At 42.8% G+C, this 16,065-nt stretch overlaps 1 protein-coding gene across 1 annotated transcript in view; it reads right to left on the bottom strand.

Moving 5' to 3' along the window:
- Window positions 1-621: 621 nt before the first annotated feature.
- ABCA4 (ATP binding cassette subfamily A member 4) overlaps window positions 622-16,065 on the bottom strand; it is a gene marked incomplete at its 3' end in the record, with an annotated part of 127,341 nt that continues 111,897 nt past the window's right edge. The window contains 7 exon segments of the mRNA NM_001003360.2: window positions 622-1,007; window positions 5,813-5,899; window positions 7,212-7,461; window positions 9,235-9,327; window positions 9,413-9,516; window positions 10,318-10,452; window positions 13,230-13,371. Coding sequence (NP_001003360.2) covers window positions 1,002-1,007; window positions 5,813-5,899; window positions 7,212-7,461; window positions 9,235-9,327; window positions 9,413-9,516; window positions 10,318-10,452; window positions 13,230-13,371 — 817 coding nt within the window.

The raw sequence follows: 16,065 nt of genomic DNA, 5'->3' as shown, positions 1-16,065 counted from the left end.
GCTTGAACTATATGGACCCTATAGATAAGACCACCTTGGCAAGGTGCTGTTTGGTCTCCTTGTCCACAAGTCTTTTGAAATAGTTTAAAACAATTATGTTCTGATTCTTCATGAGTTTTTCTGCAAATAATTAGATGTCCTGTGAAACACTACTCCCTAACCTCCCTGGAGAAGATACACACATCAGCACTGTGGAAATGGCATGGTACTATATGACACTTCTAACCAGTTCCAAAGACATGCTGGATCTCATGACCAACCAAGCATCCACTCTCACTTACCCTTGCCTCCTTGTCTCCTGTCCCAATTATACCTATGAGGCAGGCACTCAAATAAGCTGGGCAAATAGATTCAGGCAATACCCACCTGACAATGGATAATATATATGTGCATTACCAGTTGGGTGTTTTCTTCAAACCCTACAAACAGACTTGACATGGACCATCAAGACCAGTCCATTCACTTCCACCCTACCGTTGCAGAATCTTGCCATGACTAGTACTTCTGTGGCAATAACTCTTATAGAAGCTTACTCAGTGACAGGAAGCTACATAGGCACAAAGGATGTCTAAATACCAGATGGTGCACACCAGGGGGATGAGTGAATTCAAATGGTCTGTGATAAGTACATTTGTACTTTATTTTCTCCTTAAAAATAACACACACACACACACACACACACACACACACACACGAAAGTAGATCCACTGAAAATGAGAGTGATAGTGCTACTAGGTCAGGCTGGGGTTTCTCCTTCTGTGGTCTGCATAAGAACGGTTTTGCATTTGTTTGGCTGGGTCAGTTTCCCCATCAGGTGTTCCAGGGGAGCAAGTCAAGTTTGGTTTCTTTCTGAAAGAGCCCCCTTTGGAGTTTGCTGAGGGCCTGCATGTGTTTGTTTCTGCTGCTGAGGTGGTCCAATCAGATGACCATATGGCAAAGGCTCCTGCCTTTTGGGCTGCCCAGAGTTTCTTCTCAGCTCTAGTGAATGAGTATTTTGGAGATCAGACCTGTGGAAGGAGATCAGATGGACTCTTGTCATCATAGTCATTTTTTGAAGAGATGATACATCAGCTTTTATTTTATTTTATTTTTTATTTTATTTTTTAAAGACTTATTTATTCATGAGAGACACAGAGAGAAGGCAGAGACATAGGTAGAGGGAGAAGCAGGTCCCCTAATGTCGGTACCCTAATGTGGGACTTGATCTCGGATCCCAGGATCACGACCTGAGCCAAAGGCAGATGCTCAACCACTGGGTGGCTCAACCACTGAGCCACGCAGGTGTCCTGGTACATCAACTTTTCAATTTTAAAAGTTAAATACTTGTTGATCAATTGCTGAAGGAAGCTCAGTGGAGGATCTTGTGATTTTGTCAGATCTCCAAGGTTATGGGCTATGCTTGTTTCCTTTTCTGTGAAAAAGTTGGACCAGATGACCTCTCAGGGCCTTCTAGCTCTATGGTGTAGATGTTATAAGGACTCATGCCATATGTGTGCACATGCTTGCCTCTTAGAGGGAAACTGCACCCTCTGTGCAGTTTCCACAGATTGTCATAGTATCTTTTGGTTTGTTTTTAGCCTAAAATGTTATCATGCTCTTTCTGTCTTAAAAGTCATGTTAGGTCATTCATGAGGTACAAAATTCCCTTTGTGTAGTTCCTACAGAGGTGGCTCCTGGGGGGCATGAAAATCTGACAGGAGAATGAAAGGATAGGAGAAATTGGAGCAAGGGTTTAGGATAGCAGGTTCCAGATCAAAGCTCAGGCATTATGCCCAGCCCCTGGAGAAGTGGACACCTTTCTAACTGGAGAGACATGGTCTTTAAGTAGAATGTACAGGCTGAATTCCTACACTAGTTGTGGGAGGTAGGAGGAGTGTCAGCAAGGAGGGGGTTAGATGTAGGCCTGCCCAAATTTAGACAAAAAGTGATTTATCAATTATCTGGCTTAAAAATCACACATGCTCTTGAGAAGATGATTAATCTAACATTAAGGGCTAAGAACATTCTTTGAGGTGGGGCAAAGATCCCAGGCAAGGCTGCAGGTACTTCAGAAACTAATTGATAAAGATATGTTATATATGGAAACTCTTTAAAAATAAAGAAGGATCAGACTCAACCCCCCCCCCCCCAAATCCAATTAAAAATGGGCAGAGGGGGTCACATAGGTGCCTTAATTGGTTGAATGTCCAACTCTTGGTCTTGGCTCAAGTCATGATCTCAGGGTCGTGAGTTCAAGCCCTGTGTTGAGGCAAATAAATAAATAAATAAATAAATAAATAAATAAATAAATAATGAATGAATAATGCAGAGTACATGAATAGACATTTTTCCAAAGAAGACATACAAATGGCCAGCAGACACATGAAAAGATGTTCAACATCACTAATCATGAGCGAAATGCAAGTCAAACCCACAATGAGCTATCACCTCACACTAGTCAAAATGGCTAGTATCAAAAAGAAAAGAAATAATAAGTATTTGTGAAGATGTGGAGAAAAGGGAACCCTACTGCACTGTTGGTGGGAACATAAATTGGTGCAGCCACCGTGGAAACAGAAATAGCATATGATCCAGTAATTCTACTTTTGGTTATTTACCCAGAGTAAACAGAACACTAATCCAAAGGGATACATGCAGCCCTATGTTTATTGCAGCATTATTTACAATAGTCAAGATATAGAAGCAACCCAAGTGTCCACTGGTAAATGAATGGGTAAAGATGCGTATATTGTGGTGAGCACAGCATAAGGTAGAGACAAGCTGAATCATTATACTGTACACCTGAAACTAATGTATCATTGTGTGCCACTACACTCAAAAAAAGAGAGATGTGACACATATACAGTGCAATATTATTCAGCTAAAAGAATGAAATTCTGCCATTTGTGATAACATGGATGGACCTAGAGGATATTATGTTAAAGGAAAGACAGAAAGGCAAATACCATGTGATTTTACTTAAATATGGAATCTAAAATTCAAAACAAATAAGCTAGAAACAGATTCATAAATAGAGAATAAACTGGTGGTTGCTGAGGGAAGGGGTCGGGGGGTGGGTGATATAGGTAAAGGAGATAAAGAGATACAAACTCTTAGTTGTAAAATACGAAAGTCATGGGGATGAAAAGTATAGCATAGAGAATATAGTCAATAATATTGTAACAGTGTTGTATTGTGACTGTGTTGAGCATTTGGTAATGTATATAATTGCCAAATCATTAAATCTTCACAATTTATGTTGTACACTAGAAACTAATATAATATTGTATGTCAACTACACTTCAATTAAAAAAAATGCAGATAAAAAAAAGATTAAGGGTGAGAAACTGAGCTGAGTTGTTCCTGCTTCTGGAAAATACATGTAATGGTCACTCAATTGTAAACACCTTTAGGATGTTTCTAAGTTGACTGATCATCTATCACCTAGTTATCTACCAAAACCTTGACCCTTATTTGTTTCCATAAAACAGATTGTGACATTCCACAAACTTCATCCCAAAAGATATTGTCCAGTACTGAGTCTTTTAAGAATTCCAAACATTCTTGATAACCAGATACACTGCTCTCTAGATAATGAAATGTTGGTGTGGTTCTCACTCATAGTTTGGGGCTGGGAAGCCACCAGCCGGCTGAACTTCCTCAAGCGGTGCTCTCATGTGTGTTTCGAGGCAAGTTTGAATGTTTTCTAGAATTTATTGAGAGAAACAACCTTTTTCTTGTTTGTAAGAGACATTAAGGGAAATTATTTTAAAGTGGTATAATGTAAACAAGATTGTAATTACAATTTGTTTCATGACATTCATTTGCATACAATGTTATACTAAAGAATTTTTGCAAACCTTGGTAAAGGTAATATGTCAGTAAGCAGGGTTAGGGTTTGAATCACAAATTTATTTATTTAATAAGAGTTTCCCTTTTATTTTTTAAAATGATTTTATTTATTTGACACACAAACACACAGAGAAAGAGAACAAACTGGGGGAGCAGCAGGAGGGAGAGAAGAAGCAGGGTCCTTGCTGAGCAGGGAGCCAGATGCTATGGGGGCTCGATCCCTGGACCCTGGGATCATGACCTTAGCCGAATTAAATGCTGTAGGTCACGGACCATCAGCACCCCTTACCTTAGCCCAGAGATGATCTAGTTTATCCCTCTGAGAAAGAATATACCAGGCTGAGGTAGGGAGACCATTGGTAGTTCTAGGAAATACTTTTGCTACCCAATGAGTTATAAAAGGGGTTCATCACTGCAAGTGGTTTTCAAAGAGTAATTTTCTACAGGCGTAAACAGCAAATACAAGATTTATAAAATGAGGAAGAGCAACTAGAAAATCTTAGTAGAACTAACATTCCCTGGACAGGAACCTCTACTTATGCATTTCTGGGTCCTCTGGAGATGGAGGTCAAGGTTAATCTTGCCCAGTAGCTGTTAGGTCTCTACTAGTCAAGAGGAAGGGGAAAAATTCATCGCAAGCATGGCTTTGCAAAGGAGTTCTTTCAATCAGTGGCAAGATTCGTGGGTTTTTTGCAATTAAGAAACTGGTGGGAAGAACAAGAATTTTACAGGAAATAAGGTTTTGCACATCTTTGTTTATTGAAGAAATGTTTGATTTTATTCTCCAGGTAAGTTGGGACAGAATGGCTGAATTAATTTGTCCCTTTAAAGTCCCAGGCTTGGGGCACCTGGCTGGTTCAGTCAATAGAGCACATGACTTTCAATCTCAGGGTCATGAATTCAAACCCTACGTTGGACATGGAACTTACTTAAAAAAATTTCTTTTATGGCAGCCTGGGTGGCTCAGCGGTTTAGCGCTGCCTTCAGCCCAGGGCCTGATCTTGGAGACCCGGGATTGAGTCCCACATTGGGCTCCCTGCATGGAGCCTGCTTCTCCCTCTGCCTGTGTCTCTGCCTCTTTCTCTCTCTCTCTCTCTCTCTGTGTGTGTGTGTGTCTCTCATGAATAAATAAAATCTTAAAAAAAAATTCTTTTAAAGTTCCCAGGCTTAAGCCAAGGCACCTGGATACTGGCTCCTCTTCCAGTACTTTCTCTAGTGCTCTCTCTCTCTTTCTGGGGAATGGGGATGGGGTAGACATGCTCCTTACATGGAGCACCATGCCAGGGCAGGATCCTGTAGGTACCTAACCCAAGATTCATCACAGGCCAGGATATATACCTTCTATTATTTCTTCCTTCATCATCTTGATATATTTTTAAATTAATTTTTAAAGTAATCTCTATATCCAATGTGGGGCTTGAACTCACAACCCTAAGATCAAGAGTAACATGCTGCGCCAACTGAGCCAGCCAGGTACCCCTTAATATTTTTATACAGAACAAAGAGCTGTCTTCCTAAAACAGACAGTAATCTTTGCTCTAACCGAATATGTCCACCATTGAAATGGAGTGCTGGTTAATTTACTTCCTTTGAAACACAAACACATGAACAAAAACATAAGTGTCAAGTATCCAACAACCCAAACATTTAAAAATTCTCTCCTATTTTCCCTGCTTCATATTTCCAAAACCCAAGTCTTTTCACCATAAGCAAAAACATGTGGGAAGGTTCTTTTCAAAAATGCTCTCCCACGCCACCCAGATGGCTTCTCGATTATAAAAGGAACCTACACAACCCCTGACTGGACAGCTCCTCAATACAGAACTGCTGGGGAGTGGCAGAGATGTGGTGGGGATCTGGTATGAGTGGGACTCTCCGTGGGAGGTATATCTGGGCCTTGGGGCCCCTCAGGCCCAACTGACCAGTCCCTGAGCTGAGGATCTGCCTCAAACAGTAGACTATGGAAGAGTGGCAGGAATACCTTTGCTTGTCGGCTGGCTCCAGCGGCTCGAGGGTGCAGAGGGAGGTCATGAGTTTCAGTCTGCTGTTTAGCAAAATTCACAAATACCTGGGGAGGAGAGTAGGAGAGCAAGGATAGGTAGATGTTTCTAGAATAATGGTATCCTCCACCCACCCACTTTCTTTCTCTCTTCCGCAGTTAATGTACAGCCCTGCTAGAGCAGCTGTGTCCTGCAGGAGTGGAGGGGGGCCCACTCACAAAGCCTAGCCACCAGAGCCCATGACAGGGCTCCTTTCTTAGAATTCTGTCCTAAGTCAAAGGAATTCCCATGAGAGGATTCAAAGGACTCGGGGTAGATTCTCAGCTAGCAGCATCCTCCTAAACCTCTAAAGAAACTGACAACAACAACAACAAAACAAAAACAGAAGCAGAAGTCCCATCTCCTCTCTTTTCTGCTCTGTATTCAGTGTGCAGTATGACTGTGACTCCTGCTCCTGCCTTCATCTGCTGGCAGGAAGGTGCTGGTGAGCCAGTTCCCCAAAGGGTATATATGGAGACTTGCCTATTTCCACTGCTTTATTAGACTGTATTAAGGATGTTTATTTAAAACAAACAAATAGCAACAGCAAAACCCCCAGAAATAACTCAAATGTCCAAGTGGATGAACGGATAATGCGTTTAATGGATGCATTTAATGGACTACGACTCAGCCTTTAAAAGAAGGATATTCTGACACATGCTACAACATGGATGAACTGGGGGACATTATGTTAAGTGAAATAAGCTCAACACAAAATGACAGATACTATATGAGTCCACTTATATAAGGTATGTGGAGTAGTCAACAGAAAGTTGAACAGTAGTTACCAGTGGCTGGGGAAAGTGGTTAATGGGGAATTCTTGTCTAATGTATATACAGTTTCAGTTTAGGAAGATGAAAAATCTCTGGAAATGGATGGTGGTGATCCATTTCACAATAATGTGACTGTACTTAATGATACTGTACACTTAAGAATGGTTAATTATGTTATATTCACTTTGCCATTATATTAAAAAACCAAGTGATCATATTAAAAACCCTGATTCATGGCACAACGGCTTATAAAAAAATCAACGAATTGAATGCTCTGAATGGGTCCATTTGATTGTATGTAAATTAAGCACCAATAACATTGATGTGAAGAGAAAAAAAAAAGTCACCACCACAACCCAGGAAGGATGAACTAAAGTCATAGTGTGGTAGGGAAAAATGATGTAAAGTCAATGAAATTTGCTGATGACTAAAATATTGTGGAAAACAATTTCTGACCTACTAAGCTTTACCCTAATGAACAGAGGAACCAGACGATTGAAAATCAGGTGTGCCGGCCCAGCCTGTGCACAGCCCCACTCTGCACGTGGTGTCCCTCGGGCAACTTGCCTGGTCCAGCGTGGTCTGCGTGACCGAGTACTCCTCAATGAGCAGGCTGTCCTTGTGGGAGATGAGCAGTCGGAAGATCCGGGCTAGGGAAGAGGAGGAGACCTGGAACTGGAGCATGTTGTAGTGTCTCTCCCTCTGTACGCTGCCCGGGAAGTTTCCCTGGAAGAACTGCTCCACCGGATTCAAGTCAGGAAGCAAGTCTTCCTTTGGGGATTTGATTTTCATTGTGACAATGTAGCCATCTCCAAACCTAGGGGACATGCATGGTGGCATGGCACAGGCTTGTTAGTGGCTGAGGTAATTCCAAAGTAAGGAATAGATTCACCAAAAATATTGGGGGTTAAAGGCCTATACTACAAACCTTGTGTGCATGTTTAAAACTAGTAGGAAAAAGCCTGTGACAGTTCCTGAAAAATAGTTTGATACTAGTTTTTAGAGGTCTAAATGTGTGGTGAAGTGAGTCGCCAGACCTGTGACAGCTTCCTGTGTCCAACTCCTGGAGACATGGATGTTCTCTGCTCCTTTCCCTCCCACATACTGCTGAAGTCAAAGGTGGTTTTTTAGCCCCTTAAGGAGATCACAATCACCCTGAAGGCCTATAGGACTAGCATTAGTAATGGAAATTGCTAATTACTTTCCATCAGTAATGGAAAGGCTTTCTCCTTCTTCAAAGAGATCCCCAGGAGGAACAAAGACTTGGGGAGGCAGTACTTCCAGAAAAATGGGAGCTGCTAGGGCAGGACCATCAGTGCTTCCCTCTTCCCCTCACCAGGTGAGCTGGTCACCCACATGTGGATACAGAATGGTCCACCAGGGAGTGTGTGCACAGCCAGCTAGAGTCCTTACATGCTTATGTCAGGGTATACTGTGTAAGTTATAATTTAGTTCAATACTCCTTCCATGACCAAGGGTTGTTCTCTATAATAAAATACAGCTTTCCTTTCAGCTCTGGAAAACTGACTGTCCCTCCAGATATGAGACATTCTCTTCTCACCTGTCCTACCATGAGGATATTGATGAGTGAGAGGGAAACCAGTAGGGAATCCTTCCACATCTCCTGCAGTTGGACCCAGGAAGCTATGACACGGGACTGGTGACCACATATGCTGACGTCTCCCTAGATATTTGTGCAGTCTCCAAGCTGTAGTTGCTCAAGAAATCATGGGTCAAATACCCAAATGCAGCTTAATCTACTAGACCTTCCTCTCAATCACTTATCTGCCCTGATGCATATGAAGGATGATGTGTCCTGTGCCACAGTCTCATGGGTACAAGACTAAGCATCTCGGCCTAGATAAGCTGGGTTATGTACTGTTCCTACAACCAACTAGCACAGTGACTTTTATATTCTGGGCTCTTAAAAAGTGTTTGTTAAATAAGTGAATGATAACTACAAATCTACCCTTCCTAGCTGATAAAGCATATCAGAATGCAAGGAAGCATGGCATTATCACCCTAATCTTATTTTAACTGACTGTTGGCTTTGGCATTCAAACTATTATTAATAATGCATTATTACAGTAGTTTACAATTTATGGGGACAGGATAATCCTACAGAAGGTTACTGGCATGGTCACTTCTCAAATTCAGAAGCATAAACATGTCTGAAAGGAAAAACGATTCTACAGTTATTTGGTCTCCTAACCATCCCTATGTTGGTTATGGACTCTAATTAAACAGGTCATCAGTGCTGGATCTGTTGGGATAAATGGTAGGATAATGAGGCAATGGTAGTGACCCTCCCTCATCCCTGCCAGGGTCTGCCTATGCCCTAATCAGAACCCCATCTGGAGACTCAGGGAGTCCTCAAGCACAGGCAATTAGCCCAACATAGGGAAGTTTCTTTCAGCACAGCAGCTTTCTCTGTCTGCTGCTGTGGAACAAGGTCCAGACCACATGCCTTTCTACCCTTGGGATAAGGGCAGTAGGACCCTCCCAAGTGTCAGTAGACAGCACAGGGCCTGGCTGACCCCCCTCTACCCCCAACAAAGGTAACAAAGGTGAGCCCCCAGCATATCCTTACTTGTACTTGAGGTGCTGAATGGTGCCCAGACACTGAAAGGTGCCCTTTACCATGATGGCCAGCCGGGTACACAGAGCCTCACACTCCTCCATGCTGTGGGGCAGGAGAGAGGAGGTAAGGAGTAGAGAGGACTCCTGTCTGCCCACCTGTTCCACCCCAGCCCCTGGGAATCTCTTGCCTGTGGGATGTGAGGACCACAGCTCTCCCTTCTCTGATGATGCTCACAATGGTGTTCCACAACATGCGGCGTGCCTGGGGGTCCATCCCTGTGGTGGGCTCATCCTGTGGGGAGGCAGAGGGTAGGGAGTTGGGCCTGGAGCCAGCCTCTCTTGGTTATTGCACCCTCCTTGGCTGACTCCCTCTGAGCAGTTCTGCTCTCTGGCAGACAATGTACAAAGTGCCTCCCCAAGTGGTTAAGACTTGGGGAACCCAGTCTTCAGGTAGGGAAGGCAGGAGGTGATCCAGGAGAGTAAGAAGACATTACGCATACCCACTGACCCATTTCAGCCCATGAATGGGTTAAGGTTGATTAAGGCAACAGCAGAATTATCTTAAAAATAAAAAAAACCCAACAACCTTACACATATATTTGCAAGGAGGCAGAGAGATAGCCTGGGAGACTTTTATGAGTCACTCCCAAGCCTGTGACCCATACCCTCATATACCCCCAGACTGCATGGGCACAAGGGCCTTGGGTCTGGTGCAGCTCCAGTGAGAATCACATGAGCCCTTGATCCAGGCCAGTGTTCCTGCCCCCCTTCCATCCCAGGCTGACTTCTTCTAGCAGTGAAGAAGTCACTTCTTCTACTATCTGACCAGAGGGACTGACCTTCCCTGCTGTGAGCCTATGGGTCCACAAGGGACTTCCTAGGGGCTCAGAGTAAGAATATGTTGTGACTCTAGTTTCCCCCCAAGAGTTGTGAACTAGACACTGGGTTGATTTGCTCAAAACATGCAGGACAAGAAATAGTCTAGACGAAAACAGATCGCTGCATGTTCTAAATCTGTTGGCCCACCCACAGAGATGCAGCACTTGGTTTGCCCCTGAGCCCATCTGTCCCCACAGGTCCTGGTGGCTCTCACCAGCAGCACCAGAGGCGGGCAGCCCATCAATGCAATGGCGGTAGAGAGTTTCCGCTTGTTGCCTCCACTGTAGGTGCCGACCAGGCGATCTGCATAGAGAGACAGGCCCAGGCTCTGAATACTCCAGTTTGCCACCTAGGGAAGAGGAAGAAATCCTACTGTGGAAAGACAAACAAGCAAACCTCCATAATTCAGTCTTGGATTCCCAGATCTCACACCTGCAGGATGACAGACACAGCTAGGTTGAAAGGAGGCTACTTACTGGCTCATGGGGTGGTTAATGGACTGGGGGGCCAGATGTCTCCTTTCCATACTGTGCCTTACATAGCAGTGTGGCTTGCTGCTGCCCCAGAGAAATGACCTTCAGCCTTATGAAGAACAAGACAGTGCTTCTCACCCAGTGTCCCAGACTATGGATAAGGGTGGAAGAGTCCCAGGGTCTGATGGTGGGTCTTAGGCCTGATGCTTCCACCCTTTGACAGGGTCATACTTGAAGTCTCACACATCTCATATACACTTATCAAGCAACTGCTATGAGTCAGGCACTGTACTGGGCACTGGAGAATAATGGTGAACACAGCCATTGCTGTCGTACCCACAGATGGAGTGGGGGGAAGACACACAATCAAAATAAACAGAATGACAGACTGTAATAGTGCTTTGAGGAAAATCAACAGGAAATTATGATAAAGAATACCAAGTGTGTGTGAGTGTAAATGTGCACAGGAAGAAAACTGGAGAAGTCTTTGGAGACAAGCCTACCCTGCTTCTGCCTTCTGTACTTTTGTGCCTCTGCCTCGATTGTTCTTCCCCTAGATAACCACATGGCACACTGTGGCAGCTCCTTTAGGTCTTCAGGGGTCACTTCCTCTGTGATGCTGGCTGGCCCTGTGCCCTCCCTACCAGAAGTGCAATCCCTCCCCCAACAATTCATCCCTACTTTATTTTCCTTTACTGACTTTTCACTCGTAAATGTACAGTATTATTATGTGTCCTTCCCACTAGAATGTAAGCTTCACTTTTAACTTCTTATTTGGAATAGTTTCCAACTTACAGAAATGTTTAAAAATAAGAATACAAAAACATTCATAAACACTTCACTCTTTTTCTCTCTCCCTCTCTTACGTGCACGCATGTGCACATGTGCATGGATACACACACTCACACACACACATGATTTTTTCAGAGCTGTTTCTGCTAAGTTATATACTGTGGCCCTCTCTCCTTTAGGACGTTAGTACACTTTAGTGTGTACTTCCTAAGGAGAGGAATACTCTTACATAACCACAGGACAGCTTTACACAGTCAGTAAATTTAACATTGTTCTGATACTTTCATCTCATCTACCCTTCACAGTTTGCCAACTGGCCCAGTAATGTCTTTTGTGGCATTATTTACTATCCAGCACAGAATGCAGTCTAGTGTCCATTACTGTTATTGTGTCTACTTAGTTCTTGTGATCAGGAACATTTTCATAGCCTTTGTCTTTTGTGACCTTGATACTTTTGAAAATTACAGTCCCTGTATTTTTTTTTAATAGAATGTTCCTTTGGAATTTATTTGATGTTTTCTCAAGATAAGATCCAGGTTACACATTCCCAATCAGAATATTATGCAGGAAAAGTTGTGTCCTTCTCAGGTATCATCTCTAGGGGCAGGACATGTCCAGATACCCCTCATAGGGGATGTTAATTTTGATCACCCAAATAAAGGTATTGTCTAATTTCTTCATTGTGAAATTATTATGCTTTCCCCTCACAACCAACAAGCATTCTGTGGGAGATACTTAGCTATACAAATATCTTGCTTTTCATAAAAAATTTTCCCTTGATTCTTGTGCAATCCAATCTTTACTATGATCACTGAAAAACGATTTTCCAACTCTGTAGTTTCTTCCACCCTAATCTGTTGGTTCTCAGCATTTGAGTATAGGCAAGAACTATCTTTGCTCTTATTTATTGATTTAACACTGTGAAGTTAGGAATTCCTATGTTTCCCCCGATGTTTTTTAATTTACCATGGTATTTATTATTTTGCTGTTCAAATTGTCCCATGTTTGGCTATTTAGGACACCCTTTAAGATGGTTCCTGTGTAGGTGTGACATGCCTTTTTTTTTTTTAAGCACTTTACTTTCTGGCTTAATAAGATGTTCCAGGCTCATTTGATACCTATTCTGTCCCAGCCCTGGAATTTGTCATTGCAACAGTGTTATAATAGCATTATATATATATATATATATATATATATATAATATTATAGATGGTAGCTACCCTTCTGGTGGGTAATGCTTAAAGTATGGAGTTATCAAAGCACTGTTATACACCTGAAACTAATGTAACATTGTATGTCAACTATATACTGAAATAGAAAATAGTGGAGGAGAAAAGTAGAATTCTACATGTGCTCTTTTGCCCTTTGCTTTTTTTTACTTAACAATATCTCTTGGAAGTAACTCCAGATCAGTTCAGAGAGATTTTCTGTGTATGTGTGTATGTGTTTAACAGCTGCATTTATTATGTGTCTATACCATAAATTGTTCAATCAATGTCCTATGCCTGAATATTTAGGTAGTGTCCAGTGTTTTGTGACTACTAATGCAATGAATAACCTTGTGCATATGCATTTTGCACTGTGGGAGGTATATCTTTGGGGTAAATTCCCAGAAGTAGGATTGCTGAATCAAAGGGTAAATGCATATATTATATTATTTATGGAGCCAGGGATTTTCTTGTTTTGTTTGCTGCTAAGCCTCCATCTTCTACAACAATATTTGGCATATAGTAGACACACAGAAAGCATTTGTTGAGTGGACAGCATGCTCCAACTTTCCCATCTCTAAATAAATTCACTCTCATGAAAGAGGCTTAGGGTTTACGAAACTCCTGAGTGCCAACAAGAAACCATTTTTTACCCTTTCAATTTCATCTGCTGGTACACCTCGGAGCCGGGCATAAAGGTAAAGATGTTCTCGCCCTGTGAGCAGATCATCAACTGCATCAAACTGAGGACAGTAGCCCATACTTTGGTGGACGTCAGATATATTAGTTAAAATACTGCAAGAAGAAAAAGCAATTAGCAAGTTTCCTTCAAAGGGGGATGGGGACAAGAGAGCTAGGGCTGGAAAACTGCCAATAGGATAAGCAAGCTATCTCTTCTCTTCTGCTTTGCTTCAGAAATGTGCACAACATTTCTAAATCAAAGCAGGGACCCTTTGTTTAGAAAATGATGAACTGAAATTCTGAGCTTTGAATCCAATAGATCTTTCCAAGTTTCTCTGTCTATAAACTGAATACCTGTTATTCAAAGGTATTGAATAGTTTTGGAATGGATCACCTCATATGTGGGTTTATTTTATTTATTTATTTTTAAAGATTTTATTTATTTATTTGTGAGAGACACACACACACACACACAGAGACAGAGACACAGGCAGAGGGAGAAGCAGGCCCATGCAGGGAGCCTGACGTGGGACTCGATCTCAGGTCTCCAGGATCACACCCCGGCTGAAGGCAGTGCTAAACCTCTAAGCCACCCAGGCTGCCCAACATATGTGGGTTTAAAAACAAAGGGAAGATCAGGCTTTAAAAAATGACTGGTGAGGGGCTCCTGGATGGTTCAGTCTGTTATGTGTCCGACTTGTGATTTCAGTTCAGGTCATGATCTCATGGGTCTTGGGATCAAGCCTTGCATTGGGCTCCTCACTCAGTGAGGAGTCTGCTTGAGATTCTCTCTCTCCCTCACCCTCTGCCCCTCCCCCCATTCAGTACACACTCCCTCTCTTTCTCTAAAATAAATAGATCTTTAACAGAAAAAAGTAAAAGAGGGATCCCTGGGTGGCGCAGCGGTTTGGCGCCTGCCTTTGGCCCAGGGCGTGATCCTGGAGACCCGGGATCGAATCCCACGTCGGGCTCCCAGTGCATGGAGCCTGCTTCTCCCTCTGCCTATGTCTCTGCCTCTCTCTCTCTCACTGTGTGCCTATCATAAATAAATAAAATAAAATAGAAAAAAAAAAAGAAAAAAGAAAAAGAAAATGACCAGTGATTTCTGATCCCTTTCAGACATTTGGGAAGTAACTAGAAAAGATGCAGCATCCTAAAGAAAGTAAACTTCTCCATTTGGGTTTATTGGCAGAGATACAGTAAATGAAAGAGGAACCAGTCAGATCAGTACCCAGAGCAAGAGACTGGCAGGGAACAAAGAAGAAGTGAATTGAGTTCTATCAACTCCCTTTGATTCCCACTAGAAAATACAACTCCCTTTCTCTCCCACAAGAAGACACATTGCCTTGATGAAAAAAATAAATTATCTAATCTGGTCTAATCTCTCCCTGCTCTTCCTGCTTCACTTGTAGCTTAAAAGATGGATGCAATAGGATGGGACAGAGAGGTGCTATGCAGTCTCTCCCACTATAACAAAAAGTACTTCAGTATGACTGGGCCAATTAAAACTACCCAGGGAAGCAAGGAGAGTACTTTGCCAAATTCATGGGAGTTGTACTACTAGAGAAACCCAATCCTGTATCTTAAACCTACAGCTGTGCTCTAGTTTCCACCTCATCTAGCTTCCATCTTCTAGGCATCAGGGACATCAGGCTGTGTCTTGCTTGGACTTGTGTCACTTGATGTTTTATGGTAAGTCCTATTATATCCTCCTGCCTGCTATTCTTTGGTCCCTCAAGATGCCTTTTGCTACCACTGTCAAATTATTTGCTTGGTTGTAGGCTAAGCTGGATCTGCAGATGAAACAGATTTGGCCACAGCCTGACTTCACTCCGGCTTGTTCTTTTGCAAGCAGACCCAACAGGGATGGATGGGGAAGATCAGAGAACCAAATTCATCCTGTCTGAGCCATGTCCAGTGAGCCTGAAGCCATATTGCTGAGGATGGCTCCCAGGTGAGGGAAGGAGGCCTCAGTCAGGCAGATGCTGAGCAGAAGTCAGCACTGCCTAACTCTACTTATAAACCAGGGCAGAGGGGTCCTCCAGGCACTTCTAATGCCTATGAGCTTTGCTGTTCAGGGAGCAGCCTGGGAAGTGGCAAGCAGCATAGGCTCACATTCCTGACCCTGTGCCACAGAGGACCAGTCTGTTTACTCACACCTTATTACAGAGAGCAGCAGGCACTTTCCAGAATCCAAGGACACATGCCAGTTTTTCCTTTATAAAGGCTCCTTAGCCTGGCCAAGCCAAGCATCAGCACAGAAATAGCCAAATCAGACTAAAGTCCCTGAAGGCTCTTCAACCAGTCCCCATCTAGAAACTCAAACCAAAGAAAGGATGCTTCATCACAGAGGTTCTTAACCTGGGACCCAGGGATCCTGCAGGATCATAAATGTACTTCAGGCCTCAGTAAATTCCTTTAAACTCTTTGCAAAAATGTATGGAGGGAGATAATGGGGGATGATGGTGTGTGTGCATGTGTGTGTGCGTGTGTGTGTCTTTTTAAGATTTTATTTTTTTCAAGTAATCTCTACACCCAGTGTGGGGCTCAAACTTACAACCTCACGATCAAGAGTCACATGCTCTACCAAATGAGCTAGGCAGGTGCCCCAATAATGGCCTATTTTTATAGGAAGAAAGAAAAAAAAAAAGGAAGAAAGTACAAGTGTTCATCAGGTGCTCAAAGGAGTCTATAACCCCAAAAAGACTAAGAACCACTGACTTAGTGCTTTACAGAAGTTTCCAAGAACCCATGCTTACAGGGGCATGTCTTAACAGTCATAATTCAATTCAATTTTCCAGACAGTCT

This window comes from Canis lupus, chromosome 6 (assembly GCF_011100685.1).
Source record: "Canis lupus familiaris isolate Mischka breed German Shepherd chromosome 6, alternate assembly UU_Cfam_GSD_1.0, whole genome shotgun sequence".
Lineage (NCBI taxonomy): Eukaryota > Metazoa > Chordata > Mammalia > Carnivora > Canidae > Canis > Canis lupus.
The sequence above is the reverse complement of the archived record's forward strand: the minus strand, read 5'-3'. Positions and strand labels throughout refer to the sequence as shown.